Source organism: Sorex araneus, chromosome 5, assembly GCF_027595985.1.
Source record: "Sorex araneus isolate mSorAra2 chromosome 5, mSorAra2.pri, whole genome shotgun sequence".
Taxonomy (NCBI): Eukaryota; Metazoa; Chordata; class Mammalia; order Eulipotyphla; family Soricidae; genus Sorex; species Sorex araneus.
The window spans coordinates 203,494,793-203,515,093 of record NC_073306.1 but is presented as its reverse complement, the minus strand read 5'-3'; the positions used below and the strand labels follow the sequence as shown (position 1 = coordinate 203,515,093).

The 20,301-nt window shown below is 39.1% G+C and overlaps 1 protein-coding gene across 2 annotated transcripts in view; it reads left to right on the top strand.

The window, feature by feature from the left end:
* PRKG2 (protein kinase cGMP-dependent 2) overlaps nucleotides 1-20,301 on the top strand; it is a 111,532-nt gene that overhangs the window by 78,869 nt on the left and 12,362 nt on the right. For both annotated transcript variants that reach the window (XM_055138987.1, XM_055138988.1), the window contains 3 exons: nucleotides 14,459-14,622; nucleotides 16,977-17,099; nucleotides 18,813-18,875. In XM_055138987.1, coding sequence (XP_054994962.1) covers nucleotides 14,459-14,622; nucleotides 16,977-17,099; nucleotides 18,813-18,875 — 350 coding nt within the window. The remainder of the gene's footprint in view (nucleotides 1-14,458; nucleotides 14,623-16,976; nucleotides 17,100-18,812; nucleotides 18,876-20,301) is intronic.

Below are 20,301 nucleotides of genomic sequence, written 5' to 3'. Positions count from 1 at the left end.
TTACTCCTAGCTCTGCACCCAGGAATTATTCCTGATGGTGCTCAGGGCACATATGGGATGCCCGTTGGAATCAAACCCTGGTCAGCAGCATGTAAGGCCAATACCTTACCCACTTTAGCCTGACGCAGAATTCTTACTAACTCTATCCATTTTGCTCCAAGTAGCAAACTTTTAATTATGTGTATATACAACAAATTTGTATCCATTCATCTATGGATTGGCAATTCTGGGATCTAGGACCTACCTATTGTAAATAATGCTTTAAAAAACAAGGGGGTAGATGGACCTTTTTTGAATTAGTGTTTTTATGCTCTTCAGCTAGACACACAGAAATGAGATAACAGGCTTATGAGACAGCTAAGCTTCAAGAAGTTTCCCACATTGTTCCACAGAGATTGGATCTGTTCACATCCTATCAACACTAACTGAAAGCAACTTTTCTGTTATTTCTTCTGTAGTTTTTGGGCTACACATGGCAGTCCTCAGGGACTATTCCTGCATCAGAGCCCAGGGTGCCGCAGTGGTTAACAGAGTTGATTCCTGTAATCCAAATGGGCTTCTGCATGCAAAGTGTGTGCCCAACCCTATGTGTCACTCCCTAGCCCCAAGGTTTTTGTTTTCCCACATTCTCACCACTATTTGTTAATGTTCATTTTCACATAGCTATTCTCATAGGAACAAGGTGCTATCTCATTGTTATTTTGATTTTTACTGTCCTAATAACAAATGGTGAGCACTTTTTCATTGACTTCTTTCTTTGAAGAAGTTTTTTCTATTCAGATCTTCCTTGAAGAAATTTCTATTCAGATCTTGTTCTTTTATTGATAATTTGGTGCATTTGTGGAATTTATTTACATATTTATTACAATTTATTTGCATATGTGGAATAATACTTGCATCACTAATATAAACCTCTCTTGCTGATGGTGTATAATTCAATTATATTTTTAATTTATTGATGAATTTTTTAAATATACAATTTTTTGTTCTTTAGAGATAGTAGCCTAGAGTTTTTGTGATTTCCTTGTCAGGTTGTGGAATCAAATTAATGTTAATCTCATAATATTTATTTTGTACAATTTCCTTCTTAATTTTTTTGTAAGAGTTTGAGAATAGGATTAAGTTCTCTGAAGTTTTGGTAAAAATCACTAGTAAAACTATCTGCTCCTGAACTTTTGTTTGGTTGGAGATTTTTGATGATTATTTGAATTTTTATGCTTTGTGATTAGTCTATTCAAGTTCCATGTTTTATTTTGTTTCAGTCTTGGTAGGCTGCATTTGTTTAAACTTTTACTCATTTCTTCTAGATAATCAAATTTATTGCATATGTTATTCATAGTAGATTCATGATTATTTATAATTCTGTGGTACCCACTATTCTCTTTCATTTCTCCAACGTAAAAAAAATTTTCTTTAGGCACCTGTGAGTTACAGTATTGCTAATGTCAGGGTTTCATGCATAAAACTCTATCACCACCCCACCCTAACTCCACCCCTTCCCTTTCCTTGAGTTGGGCTTTTATGGAGCTTCTACATTGTGTCTGCTACCCTCTGGGGTGAATATTTGTAGCTCACTCCCTTAACACTAAGTTCAGCCCTTTTAGGTAGTGCAGGGTACCCCTAGGATTGTTGGCAGAGTTGGAGACCCACACTGGAAAGTTGCAAACTTTGGGAAAGTTGCACAAGGCCGAACCGGGTTCAATTCCTTCGTCTCTCTTGGAGAGCCCGGCAAGCTACAGAGAGTATCCTGCCCACACGGCAGAGCCTGGCCAGCTAGTCTTGGCATATTTGATATGCCAAAACAGTAACAAGTCTCACAAGGGAGACGTTACTGATGGATGCCTGCTCAAGCAAATCGATGAACAACAGGATGACAGTCAAACAGTGATACAGTGATTTCTAATAGTTTTTGGTTTTGTTTTTTGTTATTTTTCTAGTTATTGTTGGTGTGATATTAAATTTTTTAATTTTTATCTTGTTTCTTCATGAAGAGCTATTTGCTATTAGAGTCCCTCTTAATACAACTTTTACCAATCTATACCATAGGTTCTGATAACTTGTGCCTTTATTTCTATTTGTCATTAGTGTCAATAGGCTTTTTGTTGTTCTTTATCTGGGGTTTTGTTTGTTTGTTTTGGGGGTGCAATTCACAGCATTGTTCAGGGCTTACAGCTGTCTGTTTAGAGATCACTCCTGGCAATGCTGGGATAAAACATGCAAGGGAAGTTCCTTGCATCCAGTACTATCTCTCCGGCCCCTTCATTAGTTATTTTTAATTTATACTTTAAATGTATTCATTGGCCCAGAGGTTACTGAAGAGTAAGTTCTTCCATTCCCATACATGGGGCTATTATAGTTGTCTGCTTGTCAATTTTTAATTTTAAAGAATGTGATCAGAAAAAAATGCTAAGTATAATTTCAGGCTTTATAAATATTGACAATTGTATCTTAGCATATGGTCTATTCTTGAGAATGGGCTTGAAAAACATGTAAGTTCAGCTGGTGGAGTTGAAATTTTCTAAAATGTCTAGTAAACCTGTGTAAAACACAAAAATAAAAAGAAAGGGCGCGGGCGAGGGAAGGGATGCCTCACCGCACCGAGCCAGGCCCAGGACCTAGGGCAGCAGCTGTCTCTCCTGCCACCCGAGTTCGGTAGCCTCTAGCCGCTTCCCCCACCCCGGGGAGGTTGATGGCGAAGATGTGGCAGGCGAAGGAAGGAACGGAGCCAAGATGGTTGGTCTCACTTGCAGTTTATTCCAATCTTCCCTCTATACACTCTCCTCTGGAACTCTCTCCCTGCCCCCTCATACAGCTACCTTAAATCTCCCCATCCCCCAGCTGCCTGGGGCTTATCCAAAGGTGTGGTTACAATCCATAGGGGGTATAGTTCTATCCCTTAGGGGAATGCCTTCACTAGGACAGAATCTCTCTTTCAGCAGGAGGACCCACCCAAGGGCAGAGTCCCATGAATGTGTTTCTCTTCTCCTCAGCCAGCAAACATATAAGAATTCATAATATTAATCATTTTGTATGGACACAATAAGAAATGCATTAAAGCTTATAGAATTGCTCTCCTGGGGCCATCTCAATCTCAGACTATAGTGCTCAGGCCAGATCAGTCTTTCCTATCCTTGGCAGGGTCCCAGTCTCATAATTACTATTGGATCATGACAGCATTTGTCTATGATCAAGCTCTTAACTTATAGTTAAGAATTAGGCACTTTGGCCAGGCCCATCTCAATGCCAGGGTAGCACATAACTCACCGCTTGCCCTGGATCCTTCCCGTCCCACGTCGGGGACCCTACTTTGGGGTGCTAGGAACTGAGGGCAACTGAGGCTTAAGTGGAGAAAGCAGATGCCCAGAAGGGAATAATATTCGAGGCCAATTAAGTCTTAAGTTATAAAAACATAATATTGTCTTCTTGTGTCTATACAAAAAAGACATAGCTTTAAAGTAAATTATTCAAAAGGCATAAAGAGGAGAGAAAGGCAATGCTATAATATTCAGTGTCCTAGGAAGTTCTGACCTTACCAATTAACAGAGTTTGATTAAGGGAAGAGCAGATAAACTGGTAGAAATGGTTACAGATAAACAAAGGAATGGGAGTGACTTGGAGCACCTTGATGGGTGTGACTGATAAACCTAAGCTCCTAGGGCAAGGGGAGCAAGGACGAACCAAAGTCAGGCCTAACATATTTAGAGCTATATTCCAACAAAACCCATCTGGAATATTTCATCATTTAAGAATGTTGTTTTCATAGTTATTCTTTGTTTTGTTGCTCGGTCCATGGTTATAACTGGGTTGCTAATATCTCCTACTATTAATTGTATTGCTGTCAATATCTCTCTAGTTTGCCACTAACTGGTTTATTTATTTTGATGCTCAGAAATGCATACTTAGATTAGTCATTGATAACTTTCTTAAGACGAAATTCAAGAATTTCTAATACCTATTAAAAAGTCTTACTCCAAGTGTGTTTTAAAGCTTCTGTAATCCATACAGTGTCATTTTGTTATAAGAATAAACTAATTGCTTGATCTAACAAAACAAAGGGCAGAAAATCAGTCATCTTATTTTTGGCAAAGGAGCCTTGTCTTTTCACTATGTGGTGTTGATACAACCGTATATGCTTGTTTCTATCCAATAAAAGCTTCTTTTGGTGAAACACAAAAGAATTTACAGATCTTTCAGTCATCTCTGAACACCAAGGGGATCTATGGAACTGAGGAGAAGGAGATGATAGATGATCCCCAGGAATAGGGATAAGTAGCTTGGGGGGGCAGACAAGCTTGAATGGGTATATAGTAGTTTATTTCCTTCTATAATAGAGGGGCAGAATATTATGATGAAAGATGTTCTTATTCTGAAAAGTTCAGTCCTCTTCCCTGGAATTGGTTATTCTTTTGTTTTGTTTTGGGCCATACCCAGTGCAAAACCCAGTGCTTACCCCTGGCTCTGTGCTCAGAGAGCACTCAGGCAGTGCTCGTGGGGCCATATAAGGTGTTGGAGATTGAATCAGGGTGGACCACATGTAAGGAAAGTGTTTTATCCTGTGTAATATCTGTTGGGCCAAGGGATGGGTATCAGTGTTTGGTCAACTCAGATCTGTGATAGCAATCGTGAGGAATGGCACATGAGAAGGGAGAAGCTAGCTCGACGATAAGGAGAGCTGGGCCGTGAGCTTCCATTGTGGGCTACTGATACTATGTGGATAACAGACTTGAATTCTAAACTTAATAGAAGACAGGAATTGGTACCCATTGCTAGGGTCTTGAGTCGACCACCCCTCAAGGACAGAGAACAGAGCCAATAAAGCAAATCACATAACGAGGTTTATTGTCCCGGCTATCTGGGGTCCAAGTATCTGCCCAGCACAGCGAGTGTCAACAAGGACCCCAGCATTAGCTTCAGCAAGTTCTTATAATTTCATTTGAGCCAGTAGGCATTACTCAGCAATTTTTCTATTGCCTATAGAATACGTGAGTGAATTTTCTATTACCTATAGAATCTGAGTGAACGATTTGAGGCTCTTTCTGTTCCTGGAGCGAGCAGGTATCATTGGGCTACAGTAGCTCTCGACAGGGACAATTGGAGATGTTACTGGCGCCCACTCAAGCAAATCGAAGATCAACGGGACTACAAGTGATACAAGTGATATAGAATACGTATTTTTTTGGCCCACATCATCCAGCCCACATCCTGACAGTTACATTGCGGAGACCTAATCTCATCCCGAGACCTAATCTTTGATGACCATCTGGTTTTTCCACTTTTCTTGTTCTCGGGAGAGGCCTAAGTCACTCAGAGGTCACAAAGCCTTCGATGGCAGTTCTCTAGCTAAGCGGGTCCTAACACCATTAGCTAGCATCCTTCTGTAGATTGGCTTTTTTTTTTTTTTGCTGGAGACAAGAGTTGGGGCATATCTATGCCAAAATTCTTTTTTTTTAATAGATTTTTTTGTTATTGTTGGCCACACTTGGTGGTACTCAGGCCTTATTCCTGGCTCTGTACTCAGGGAACACTCTGGGGTAGGCTCAGGGCATCATATGAGATGCTGGGGATCAAACTTGGGTCAGCTGCATGCAAGGCAAGTACCCTACCCACTTGTACTATTTCCTATTGCTTCATTCCCTCTTTTATTTTGTAATTCCTAATATTTTATAGTTTTTTTTAGTGGAACAAGTCTTCTATGTTCAGGAGGTCATTTTCTGTCCCTGTCATTCCTACCCATGTCATCCTTATGTGAATAAAAATTAAACTGACTTTAGCCTCACCTCATCTACAAAAAAAATCAATTCACAGAGTTTTACAGATAGGTAAAGTAGCCAGGAGTAGATATCCACCAATGTCTTCCCAATCCCTGGGTAGGCAGAGATTTCTTAGAACACAAGTAGTAGTAATCTTAAGGGGGAAAAAATAAAAGAAAATTGGTATTATCTTAGTTCAGTCTGCTATAATTAAAATATGGTTTGTGTCCACTCAATAGTAAGCTTTAAAAAAATATATTTACTTTTGGGCTATCCTTAGCTTACTCCTAGTTCTACACTCATGAATGACACCTGGTGGGACTCGGAGGACCTTCTAGGGTGCTGGGGATCAAACGGGTCAGCTGCAACTGCTTTACCCACTCTACTGGATCACTGACTCCTTTCTACAATTCTCGAGGCTCAGAGGTTCATTATTAACAGGTTTTGACAGACTTGGAGTCTGGTCAGAGCCCACCTCTGACGTATAAAAGCTTGGTTCTGTCCGTGTCATATGGAGAGAGAGAGAAAGAAACTCTTCCCAATAAGATCATTAAAATCCACTCTTAGGACCTAATTTATGAGCTAGTACTTCTCGGAGATTCCATCTCCAAAGACTGTGACATTGAGAATATCACTGTCACTGTCACTTCATCCTGTTGCTCATCGATTTGCTCGAGCGGGCACCACCAGTAATATTTCCATGTGAGACTTGTTGTTACTGTTTTTGGCATATCAGATATGCCACGGGGAGCTTGCCAGGCTCTGCCATGTGGGCGGGATACTCTTTGGTAGCTTACCGGGCTCTCCGAGAGGGGCTGAGGAATCGAACCCAGATTGGCCATGTGCAAGGTGAACACTCTCCCCACTGTGCTATGGCTCCATAGCACATAGGGATTAAGGCTTTAGTATGTGAATAAAAGGCAGTGGTGTTAGGAGGGAAGAGGGATCAGAAACATCTAAGCCCCAAAATCAAAATGAGGCGTTCGAGAGATATAGTACAGGAGGTAAGGTGCTTGTCTTGCATGCAGCTAACCCCAGCATCCTTGAGCCTGCCACGAGTGATTCTGAGTGAAGAACCAAGAGTAACCCCTGAGCACTGCTTGGTATGACCCCAAAACAAAATTTAAAAATCATAATTAATCAAAATTTAAAATTCCAAACCATCAAAATACACTACTAAGAAAATGACTACTCACGACATAGATTTGGAGAAAATATTTTAAATATATATTTATGGAATTTAGCACTTATATTCAGAAATACATAAAGTCCCAGAACTCAATAACTTAAAAAATAAGTAATTTGGTTAAAAATATTAAAGATCTGGAAAAATATTTCACACAAAATATTACAGAATAATTAACCATTTTATTAGTTATCAAAGAAATAAAAATTAAAATCACAAAGAGTTATCATTTCACAGTCACTGGAATGTCTAAATATGATTACTGGAAAGAACCATTTCCTCAATTTCTGGTATTTGGGAAAGGAAATTATAAACCCTTTAAAGAATATTTGTTAGTTTCTGATAGAACCAAGTATGTACCAATTCTGTGACAAGATTCCAGGTATTTAACAGAAAAAATGAAATCATTTAAAAAATCTAGGGCAAGTGTTGTCATAACTGCTTTATTCCTAAATTCCTAAATTAGAAACTGCCCAAATACTTATCTGAATATGTAAGCATGCAGAAATATATTCACTAATAGAATACGGCTCAGCATTATGAATGCATTAAATACCACAGGCAAGAGTATGAATGAATTTTAAAATAAACACAGAATAATAGAGGCCAGATAGGAGACATAAAATCTGAAGATTAAAGAACAAATCTTAGGGCCAGAGGCATAGTACAGTGATAGGGCTCTTGCCTTGCATGTGACCAATCTGGGTTCAATGTCTGGCACCCCTATGGTCCCTGGATCCTGCCAGGACTGATCCCTGAGCTCAGAGCCAGGAGTAAGCCCTGAGCACCTCCGGATGTGGCCCCTCCAAGCAAAAACAAATTTAAAAAACAAATCTAGAATTGATGGATAGGCATTGCCTCTGGGAGGTGCATATGATTGAACAGAGGCCTGAGGTGACTATTTGAGGAAATGAATTGCCTGTCACTTAACCATATCTTGGTTTGGTTATAAGCATTTAACCTGCCTCAAAATTCAATTAGTCTTATAGCAAGCATCTGTGAATTTCAATTGCTTATAAATTATACATCAATTTGAAAAGTGTAATAGAAAAGTTTATAATAACTGATTCACAGATAAAGAGAAAAATCAATGAACTGAATGAGACAACTTGGAAAAAAGAATAAAAATTTCTAAAATATTTAGAGTCCAAGATATAAGCAATATAGAAAATGAGGGGAATCAGTATTTAAATAATGACAGAGAATTTTCCAGAAGTTACCAAAAAAGCATCAATCATCAAGTAAAGCACCCTCAACAAATCCCAGCTGGGACTAATTATATTTACTATAACTACTATCTTTGCACTATAAATCAGTACAAAGCTACTTGATTTATTGACAATAATCATTTTGATCTTACAGTTTTGGGGACAGAGAAATTTGGGAGTATTTTGGTTAGGTAATTCTAACATGGGGTCTCACACAAAGTCTCAGTCAGATTTGAGCTGGGCCTGTAGTCACCTGAAGGCTTGACTAGAGCCAGAGTGATTCAAATATGAGATAATTAGCTTCTGACTGACAACCTAGTGGTGACGCTTAGTGGATGCCTTTAATTCTGTAACCACATGGGCCTCTCCATGGAATTGACTGAATAACTCATGCATGGGTGGCAGACTTCCCTCAGAAGTGGTCATCAAAAAGACAACAAGGCCTTTTAAGATCTACTCTTGGAGGTCACATACCAGGATTCCAATTGAGATGATGAGATGTGTTGGTCTCACAGAGCAAAGCCTAGCTTGTGAAATGAGGAGACGTCTTGGGATGCCAAAAGGAAGTCATTAGGGTATCTTGGGTGCTGGTGAGTGCAGTAGAAAGAGTACAAAACAAAAACGAAAAGGAAGCATGAAAATTATTAAAGACAAAAGTGTTCTTATAAAACGGAATGAAACTTAGTCTTTTAGCTGTAGTAAAAGGCCACATCTGTTCCATCTTAACATGAACAATAGTTAAAAAATGTGGAATAATATATTTAAAGTTCTGAGAAAATATAAGCAATAAATTTAAATTTTATGCTAAAGGAACTAAATTTTAAAAGCTTTAAAAATGTATCATCTTGGGGCTGGAGTGATAGCACAGCAGATAGGAGGTTTGCCTTGCATGTGGCTGACCCGGGTTCGATTCTCAGTCTCCCATATGATTTCCTGAGCACTGCCAGGGGTGATTCCTGAGTGCAGAGCCAGGAATGACCCCCGAGCATCGCCGGGTGTGACGCTAAAAAAAGTGTTATCAAATAAAGTGAAAGGGTATTTATTATCTATCTATGTATAGAATATCCTTATGTAGATAAAAAATAAATGGTACCAGAAAGAGTACAGCAGGTGAGATGCATGCCTTGCATGCTGCCAATTGGGTTCTATCCCCAGCACCATATATGGTCTCACCAGGAGTGTTCTCTGAGCACAGAACCAGGAGTAAGCCCTGAGCACAGATGGGTGTGCACCCCATCCAAAAAAGCAAACAAACAAAAAGAGTTAAGGGTCAGCAAGGCAAATACCCAATCTGTGCTTGTTTTCTGGAAGGACATGGTCCCCCAAACAGCACTGGGTGTTGACTCCACAGCCCCTGGTATTGCAATGGTACCTGGTTACCCCCAGCAGTGCAGACCCACAAGCACCACCGGATCCTTTGGACTCTTTCATAGGGTCAAGGACCTGAGAATTGCCTGTAGTATTAGAGTCTGCTGAGCACTGCTTGGGAGGTCCTCCAAAAAATATTTTTAAAAATATGATATCAAGTAATAATTATCATTTTAATATGTAGTTTGAGATGAGAACATGCTATTGAGAGTGGAAGCACTGGAATGAGAGGAAGGGAAAATGTCCATCACTTTAAAAGAAGGCCACAAAGAAGAATTTGAAAGTCTAAAAGAACAATGCACAAATTGAAAGTAGTCAGTAATAAAACATGGAAACAGAGAGCTCTCTTGATAAAACCAAGGCTTGTCTTCAGTATCTACTACTTCCTCATCAATTTACATATAGTGGAAAGATTATCTTTGGAATCTGGTTCAAGTCTTCCCTCAACTATCTATGAGGGGACATTAATTTTCTCATCTTGAACATTGAGGTAATAGCTCCTAATTCATAGAAGTTTTGTGAAGATTATATACTTACATATATGTAGATAAGTGTACTATATATATCCTATTTGAACCAGAAGCAGCTATTCCTTCCGTCAGATTTATTTTTACAGCAGATGCTGAACTTTTCCTGTGTGCTAAATGTGGTTCGGGGTACAAGGAACAGTATAGAATGCCTCTCCTCAAAGTGTTTGATTTACTCACAACCAAGAGATGTTGCTGTAGGATGCAATAGGGTGATATAAACAGTGATAAAGAACTTTTTAGGTGAAAGGAATTGTTTCTGTAAACTTAAGGAAAACATTAGCGGTGGTGACATATGAGATGTATTCCCTACTGATTTTTCAGCTTATTCTCATAAATATGAATATCTCCTTCATCTTTCCCACTTCTTACCAAGCACTCTAATCACTTCAACCACAAAGAGTACATGTTGCAACGCTGGAGTGATAGCACAGCGGGTAGAGTGTTTGCCTTGCACTCCGCCAACCCGGGTTCAATTCCCAGCATCCCATATGGTTCCCTGAGCACCGCCAGTGGTAATTCCTGAGTGCAGAGCCAGGAGTGACCCCTGAGCATCGCCAGGTGTGACCCAAAGAGCAGAAAATAAAAAGAGTACATGTTGCTATGAATGACCCCCCACACACATCCCATACCTTAGTTTCTCTCTGTTTTTGGTCAGTGTTAATACCTACCATTGTTTATTTTAGTGGTCGGAAGTTTGTATCACTAGGACATAAATTATTGATGGTGTTGGCAGAGAGAAGAAACAGATTCCATTTTACCCTTGTCTAGACTTGGGTAAAGAAAGTGTCCTAAAAATACCACATAAATATTTTGGAATGTCATGTCTCCATGAATCATCTGGCTTAATTAGACTGGTCATTTTGTATCCATTTTTATGTGACCAATTTTTTATGCGACCAATATCTGACCAATTTATAAACTCAGAGAGAATCTTCTGGGAAACGCTAATGCTTACTGAACACAAGCTCCAGAGAACCACAATACTATTTTTTAAATTCTAAGTGATACAACCATGATTGCATATTTAAAAAAAAAACCTTAAAACCTTTTAGTTCATTAAAATTTTTGAAGCCTTAATGTTTCTAAGCTCTCGGAGTAATATAAAGTATAATAATGGATCCTCGGTACAGAAAAGGGAAACCTGTGTGCATTTTCTTCAGAGTTCTCAAAAGGCTAGTAGAGAGTGAGGGGAAAACGCAGGGAGTCTGATTTCTTGCAGAGAATGATCTGCCACATTAGCCAGGCCATGCATATTCCTTTCTCAAAATTATCCATTGTGCCCATAGGGAAATAATGTGAAATTCTTTCTGTGTGGTTTTCCAGTCACCATCTGCCCTTACTTCCTGCCTCTCTCCCCTTTACACACGCTGGACCAGTCACATGGACTCTCTTGCCAAGTTTTGAACTAACCCTACTGGTTCGTAAAGCCTAGAGCCTTTGCACTCACGCTCCCTTTGCAAAATCATTCTTAGATTTTTACTGAGCACACTTTTTTTTTTGCTTTTTGGGTCACACCCAGCAATGCACAGGGGTTACTCCTGACTCTGCACTCAGGAATTACTCCTGGCGGTACTCAGGGGACCATATGGGATGCTGGGAATCGAACCCGGGTCGGCCGCGTGCAAAGCAAATAAATGCCCTACCCACTGTTCTATCACTCCAGCCCCATGAGCACACTTTCTTACTGCTCTGACATTCCTGTTCCAATCTGCTCTAATATATCTCTTTTGGGGTCTTTTATTGACTACCAGGAAAGTTGAATTTCTATACTAAATCTGCTGCATTTTTTTTCTGCTGTATTTTTTAATAGCAGAATTATTACCTATGAAAGTTTTACACGTGTAATTTCTTATAATTTTTCTTTTCTTGATGATAAGACTGGACTTTGCATTCTGCATGATACATGGTACTGTGTAAATATACATTGAATAAATATATGAAAGCAACTTACATTCTGTTTGCATAGAATTAATAGTGCTTAAAAAAATGAGATATATTTATTGGTAGTATCCACAGTGGTTCAGAACAGAGGTAGTACATGCTTTTATAGAAAGAGAACAACACTTACGATAAGAACTGATCCATATTACCCTGGTTACTTTGGTAGTAAGTCTGAATGTGATTTTCTGCTGACCAAATGAATTAGATTAAAGCTGATAAAACAAAGGATAAGAGGAAAATAGAAAGTTTTTGTAACTCTTAAAATCTTCACTGTATCACTGTATCACTGTCATCCCGTTGTTCATCGATTTACTCGAGTGGGCACCAGTAATGTCTCTATTCCTCCCAGCCCTGAGATTTTAGCAGCCTCTTCTTACTCATCTTTCCCAATGACGGAGGCTCTTTAGAAAATTATCTAGAATTTCACATTGGTTCTTAATCTAGAAATAAGTAGATAAGCTAATCTGTGCTGGTTGCAAATTTTAATTTCATGATATCCTCAGACATCTCAGATCAAATGCTTGGGTGTCATAGTGTGTGGAGAAAAGAAAAGAGAACAACAACAAAAATGATGTTTAAATTCCCTTCTCTAATAAGGAAATCCATAAAGTTGTGTCATAAAATCTAAAGAACATTAAATTTCTTAAAGATAAAAGCAGGTAAATTTCTTAGAGTGAGATTAAGTTAAAACAAAAAAAAAGCTTTAACATTAATATTTGGACAAATAAATGAGAGCTAGAGTTTATAATTTATGAACTGATACTTTTATAGGTGAGGGCTAATTTTAATATGGTAGTCTTATTTACTTAATTATTTTAGCCAGGGTTATTGCCATCTTGCCGAGCTATTTCATGAGGAATGAAGTTGTTAAAATTGCACGTTACAGTCCATGTGTAATTTGTGTGCCTGTTTACGTGAGTGAGGTGAAGGAGGTTTATTAAAATAATATCTGTATGCATTTGAGATGAAAAGTACGTGCTAAATAACCCTTGTGGAAGGAAACCAACTGTTTGCTCTGCAGGGCAGGGTTTCGCTCCTATACACTGCCTCGATTCAAAGAGGGACTTCTTGCTGCCCCAGCCCTCTTTGCTGTCTCTATTCTGTGCAGAGTTTATTGAATTGAGCCTCTGAGAAACAGGAGACAGTTGAGGGTAGCACCAATTCATTTCCCTGGGAGAATTCCTAAGCTCAGTCATGGCTGAGTGCCGATGTTTCCTCATGATGAAACCTTCCCCAGCCATCTTCCTAAGGTCCCAGAAGTATATGTCCTTTGATCTTCTGAGTTAATGCTTTGCACAGGTTTCTGCTATAGTTTTCACCACCTAACGTGTCTCCTAGTCAACTCGGCCTGTGCGCTTAACACTTGACCCATAGTGGGCACTGATGGGATCTCTTCACTGGAAGTAATTTGATGGAGCTGTTACCCAATTCTCATCTCTTTTCAAGGAGCTGGAAATTTAAACAGCCCAAACAAAGCTGAGATGGGTTGCTCCTGTCTTTCCTTTGGACTGCCAAAACCTGGAAGGTGTGGAAATGGTTCATAGTTCTTTCTTAAAATTCCATAATTTGGGGCTGGAGCGATAGCACCATGGGTAGGGCATTTGCCTTGCACGCGGCCGACCAGGGTTCTAATCCCAGCATCCCATATGGTCCCCTGAGCACCTCCAGGGGTAATTCCTGAGTGAAGAGCCAGGAGTAATCCCTGTGCATTGCCGGGTGTGACCCAAAAACCAAAAAAAAAATTCCATAATTTGGGGCTGGAGCACCATGGGTAGTGTGTTTGCCTTGCACAAGGCTAACCTGGGTTTGATTCCCAGCATCCCATATGGTCCCCTGAGCACCGCCAGAAGTGTTTCCTTAGTGCAAAGACAGAAGTAACCCCTGAGCATTGCCAGGTATGACCCGAAAAGAAAAATTCCAGAATTTAAACCCCATTCTCTTAGTTATTATTATTACTATTATAATAAAACTTCCTATGCAAGAATCAAACTGCCCATCTCTTTTCCTCTTCCCAATGAATACCACCCTTGACTTGAAAGTTATTTCATCCTGAAATTCACAATGTCACTGCAGTCCTATTCCACTTGTTAACTATTCATATGTTATGAATGTAGAGATGAATGCATGGAACATTCTTGATGTAAGAAGATTTATACTTGGCCTTGCCAGAAAAAAAAAAAGAAGCTCGTGTGTGTGTGTGTGTGTGTGTGTGTGTGTGTGTGTGTGTGTGTCCCCACTAACCTTTGGGGAAGGATATAGATTGAATATTGGGGAAAGAGGGAGATTTAAAAAAAATTGATTTGTTTCCCTTCCATTAGTCCTATGGGTATTGGAACATTGTATGACTGAAACCTAATCATGAACAACATTGTAAGGGTCTATCTCAGTGATACAATTGAAAAAAAGCTTTTTTTAAAAATAAAAGAACAATTGAGTTTTATGGTTTCTAAACAATTCTTTGATATTCTTTTCTAGGTTGACTTTGGATTTGCTAAGAAAATAGGATCTGGACAAAAAACATGGACATTCTGTGGAACTCCAGAATATGTTGCCCCAGAAGTTATTCTCAACAAAGGACATGATTTCAGTGTAGATTTTTGGTCACTGGGAATTCTAGTGTATGAGCTCTTAACGGGCAAGTAAGTCACTCAAGATATGTTCAACCTCTTCAAAAAGTTCTAAAGTAATTTACTAGTGATTTAAAAATGGATATAAATCTGATATTTTGGATAATTACTTTTACTAAATATGATGTCTTTTCCTCTTTTCAATATTTTACATGTAGTATGTTTGTTAGTTCATATGACAATAAAACATTTAGGAAGCTGAGGAAAAAAGAGTATACATTTGCCAAAATGTCCCTAAAATGGCAAAGCCTATTATGATAAGTGTGAGGAATACAATAATTTAAAAAAAAAGTAAGAAAGGGAATTAAATTCAGGAGTTTTATGACTATTTCTTCTCATATATTATTTTACAATTGAGAAAATAGCAATCACAGTTCAGTTAAATTCATTGAACTTTAAACCAAGTTTAGTCATGTTCTTCCATCTTCCCAATAAATTATTAATCAGAAATGCTGTGAGAAAGCAACATTGCTGGATTTCAATTTTAATCCCCTTGTCAGCTGCTTACTAGATGTGCTAATGAACAGAGACAAAACACAGCAGGAGTTTTAGCAGTTAAAATTGAATTGTCATTCCTGGTGAGATAAAAGGCTAGATTAATGAATACAGGATCTCAGATTTTCACACACACATTTGTATGTAAAACATACACATCTAGGCTATATGTAATATTACCTCACATTTATAAAGTACCTTACAGTTTACAAAGATTTTTTAAATGCTGCAAGGTCTTGGGACATACTTTGTAAAAAGTATGTAGAAAGAGAGTTTCACAGAATTTTCTTTAACATTTAGACTAGAAGCTTCAATATTAAATTACCTGGTTGGCTATATCCTGTTATGCTCATACCCACATACATTGAACAGACCTACAGGAAATATTATTTTATGTCTTCTGAAATTGTATATATATATATATATATATATATTATATATGTCTTCTTTGGCTGAAATAAATTGTCATAAGAACTGGTGAGGTGGAGCTGGAGTGATAACACAGTGGGTAGGACATTTGCCTTGCACACAGCCAATCGGGTTCGATTCCCAGCATCCCATATGGTCCCCTGAGCACCGCCAAGGGTAATTCCTGAGTGCAGAACCAGGAGTAACCCCTGTGCATCACCGAGTGTGATGCAAAAAATAAAAAAATAAAAAAGAACAGGTGAGGTTCTGAAGAAGTGGGGGAAATTCCAGTAACTTGGAGTTTCTAAGGTCAACTTGACCTGCCATAAAGAAATTAGGAAATTATCTCTGTAAATACTTGGAGTTTCTAAGGTAGTCTTGACCTGCCATAAAGAAATTAGAAAAATTATTTCTGTAAATATTTTCAGGGCAGGGCATGAGGAAAGTTCATTTTGAGTTCCCTGCTTTCTAGAGGATTGGGATATAAACAGAATGATAAAAGATCTAACAAAACAAAACATAATATGGTGGTAAATATATAAATAAGCAAAAAATACTGTAGCAATGTTTTTTTAATTTCTCCCTTATTTTTCCTTTTACAAGTGAGATACAGATTATTGAGAACTTGGACTCACCTGTCTCATGGTTATTTCCACCAATGAGAACTGTCAGTAGTAAAAGGTGTCCAGTATGCTGAGATATAATACAGTTCATAAAAGTCATTTGTAGTTACAAAATGAAATGATAATACAATAAACATGAAAGTTAACGTATTTTCAAAGGCAGATGTGTGTCTTACAATATAATCAGCTGGAGTTGGAGAGAGCACCGTGATAGGACACTTGCTTTGCATGCAGCCGACTCAGGCTCAATCCCTGACATTCCAGAAGGTCCCCTGAGTCCTACCAGGAGTGATTCCTGAGTTCAGAGCCAGGAATAAGCCCTGAGCATTGCCAGGTGTAACCTCTAAATATAAACAAATAATAAATAAATAAAATGGTATATGTCGTGGTCAGTTCCCTTGATTTACACTCATTTTAGCATGAAATGCTATGGGGCATGGTATCTAGGACCTCCCTTTCTCTCTTTTTGTTCCAACTCTGGTGACACCTTCTCATTCTCCCTTCCTGATTTGTCACTCAGACCTGTCATTGTTGGGTAACTTCAAACCTTTATCTCATCGATTTGCTCTAGCGAGCACCAGTAACGTCTCCATTGTGAGACTTGTTGTTACTAATTTTGGCATATTGAATACACCACGGGGAGCTTGCCAGGCTCTGCTGTGCGAGCGGGATACTCTCGGTAGCTTGCCAGGCTCTCTGAGGGGGTGGGGATATTAAGGTTCCTTATGAAACAACTGAGAGAGGAATAAGGAAGGATGGTGGAAGAGAGGAAGAATAGGAATTTCATTATAAATATGTCTAATACTGCTATACTATTCTACTTCCCTCCCTCCCAAATAGTCCACCCTTTTCTGGTGTTGACCAAATGATGACCTACAATTTGATTCTCAAAGGAATTGAAAAAATGGATTTTCCCAGAAAGATTACAAGAAGACCTGAGGATTTGATTCGGAGACTTTGCAGGTAATTGATACTTCAAAACACCAAGCTTCTGGGGGAAAATTGTGAAAGTTTCATATTTTTAAATTAGGAATTTAATTTTTTAAATGTATCTAAATTATATTTAAAGAAAATAATTTTTCTGGGCTGGCAAGATAGTGGGTAGAGTACTTGTCTTGTATGCAGCCAAACCAGATTTGATCCCTGGCATCTCATGTAGTCCCTTGAGACTTCCAGGAGTAATTCCTGAGTGTAGAGGCAGGAGGTAAGTTCTGACCATCACTGGGCATGGCCCAGAAAACGAAAATAAATAATAATAATAATTCCCACTTGTATTTCATGCTAGGAATTTGAGTTTTCAATCATAATTGTTACTTGCTGTTTATAAGAGATCTGAGTATTTCGCTTTATCTTTGGCAGTCATCTTCATCAGTTATTGAGCAAAACAGAATAACAAATATTAACTTTATAAAGAAGTTTGTAGTTTATATCTTATTAATTTGAAAGAAAATTAGTGGTGATGAGATAGAAAGTAAATCCCTTCTTTGTATTTGCATTTTTAAAAACATATTTCTCTAGCCTTATTTAAAGTACTTTAAATTTTAAGTTACCATTATAGACCATTTATTGAATAGGAGAGACCTAGATTTTTGTTTTACTTTATTTTGATGCTTGTTTTCTTTGTGTCTAAACTTTTTTTTTAAGGTTTAAAATTTAGTGACTTTAGAAATATGTGTGGTTTGCCGACATAAATTTTTATCTTATTCTAAGTGGTGGGTTGGAGCGATAGCACAGCAGGTAGGGCATTTGTCTTGCACGCGGCCAACCCGAGTCGATTCTTCCGTCCCTTTCAGAGAGCCCGGCAAGCTACCGAGAGCATCCTGCCCACACGGCAGAGCCTGGCAAGCTCCCCATGGCATATTGGATATGCCCAAAACAGTAACAACAAGTCTCACAATGGACTTGTTGTGACGTCTTACAATGGAGACGTTACTGGTGTCGGCTCAAGCAAATTGATGAGCAACAGGACGACAGTGACAGTGATAGTGATTCTAAGTGGCTTGCTCTGGTGTAACATTTTTCCAACCATGGGATCTTCCCGACCTTGTCTCTTTCCTATGGGCCCCGTGTCCTGTAGATTGATCTTCTAGTCTCATGTCACGGACCCCCATCTGCATGAGTTTCACCTTTGGCACTCTTTCGGTATCTTGGGGTGTCAGAGTCGGCCACGTGGCTCTGGCTGAAAGGCACTAAAGTTCTCCCTGGTTTTCTCCATAGCATTGGGGAGCTAGTGTCCCACTCTTCTGTTAAGCACCGCCTTACTGAGTTAAAACATGGGAACATGTGCAGATGTATATCTGGAGGCCAGGAGATAGTACAGCTAGTAGTGTACTTACCTTGCATATGGCCCATCTGGATTCCATCCCCGGCATTCCTTATGATCCTCTGAGCACCTGTAGAAGTGATTTCTGTGTGCAGAGCCAGGAGGAAGCCCAGAGCATCTCAGGGTGTGGCCCCAAAACATAAAAAACAAAATTTACATCTGCTGCTGATTCCATTTGACTGTGTCTGAAGCTAAGAACAGCAAGAGATTTCTATCTCCTCTTACTCAGATGTCTGATCCTTAGATCTATAAGTATTGTTGAATATATGAATCACTGAATAAAGAGAAGTGAATTATAATTTAAAATTTGCTCAAGCATAACTATCATTTCATTTAAAATATTTTTGTTTTAGGCAAAATCCAACAGAAAGGCTGGGAAATCTGAAGAATGGCATCAATGACATTAAGAAACACAGGTACAAAGTGACTTTGTTTTCTCAGAAAAACATTTATTTTAAAATGTAGTAAGCTTGACATTTCTTTTTATAGGCCATCGAATCCCTTTAGAGACTCCCAATTTTTCCTTTTGTGGTACTTTATTTCTAACTTCTGTTTTTCTAGATGCAGTTATAGTAATCAGTTTCAAAGTGATAGATCTAATACTGGAAATTCATCTCCAGAATGGAAGAAATTGTAAAACAAGTTACAAAAATCTCTTCCATTAGTTATAGCAGCTTAATTTTTGTATGGAAGCTTGATCTTTTTATTTTTATATCAACTTGGTTACCATAATAACTAATTTTGTCATTTGATATGCAAAGTAATCACTGTTAATATTCAAAATAATGGCTGGTCTGAATTCATTGTTGCATACCATTCCATTTCAGGTTTACTTAATAATATTAATATTTGCTCTGGAATGGAGTGGTAGCACAGTGGGTAGGGTGTTTTCCTTGCCCATGGCCAACCTGGGTTCGATTCCTCTGTCCCTCTCGGAGAACCCAGCAAGCTACCAAGAGTATCCCGTCAGCATGACAGAGCCTGGCAAGCTACCCATGGCATATTTGATATGCCAAAAACAGTAACAACAAGTCTCACAATGGAGACATTACTGGTGCCCACTCGAGCAAATGGATGAACAATGGGACAACAGTGCGACAGTGCAATTATTTACTTTAAATATGACTTTCCCTTTGTCACATCAATTAGTGAGTCCCCACTACCCTTCTCAAATAGAGATTGGGAAAGAGACTGGAATTTCAGTCCCCAACAAATCTTCCTTGTGGTCCATGCCAGGATGGAGGGAATGAGGGAGATGGTGTTTGGGGGGTCCACTGCCTCGGTCTTGTAGGACTCTCACTTTAAAGCACAGCATGTGGTACCTTCTCCTTTTATAATCGCATGTAGATGTGTTCACCACATGCCCCATGTGGAAACATTCCCTCTTCTGGGACACATGCTTCATTAGTATGTTAAATCTCAACATGTTTGCGATCTTTGATACTAATATGACCCACCAGCAGTGCTCAGGGCTCAGGGCATCCCTTGAGGGCTCACTCTCAGATCCAGCAGGCTGGTTCTTGAACCTTGCCACGCAGATGTGGCGCTGTCATGGGCCGGGTAGTGCTGGGGACGGAGACATGGGATGATGTGGGAGTCTGTTTGGATGTCATTTGGCATGAACGGACTGGGTCCCTTTCATCCTTCCTCCCTCTCCAGGGATATCCAGGCGCCCACAGTCTTCTGAAATAGGTTTGCTGGAAGGGGAGCAGTTGTTTCACTCGAGATCAAGGGCAAGGCTGTGATCGAATAGCAGTGAATATCTCTTTTTGGGGTGTCTGGGGAGTCAGAGGGGGACACACCAGTACCTCCTTCAGGGGCCTCTCCCTGTGGTGTCCAGGG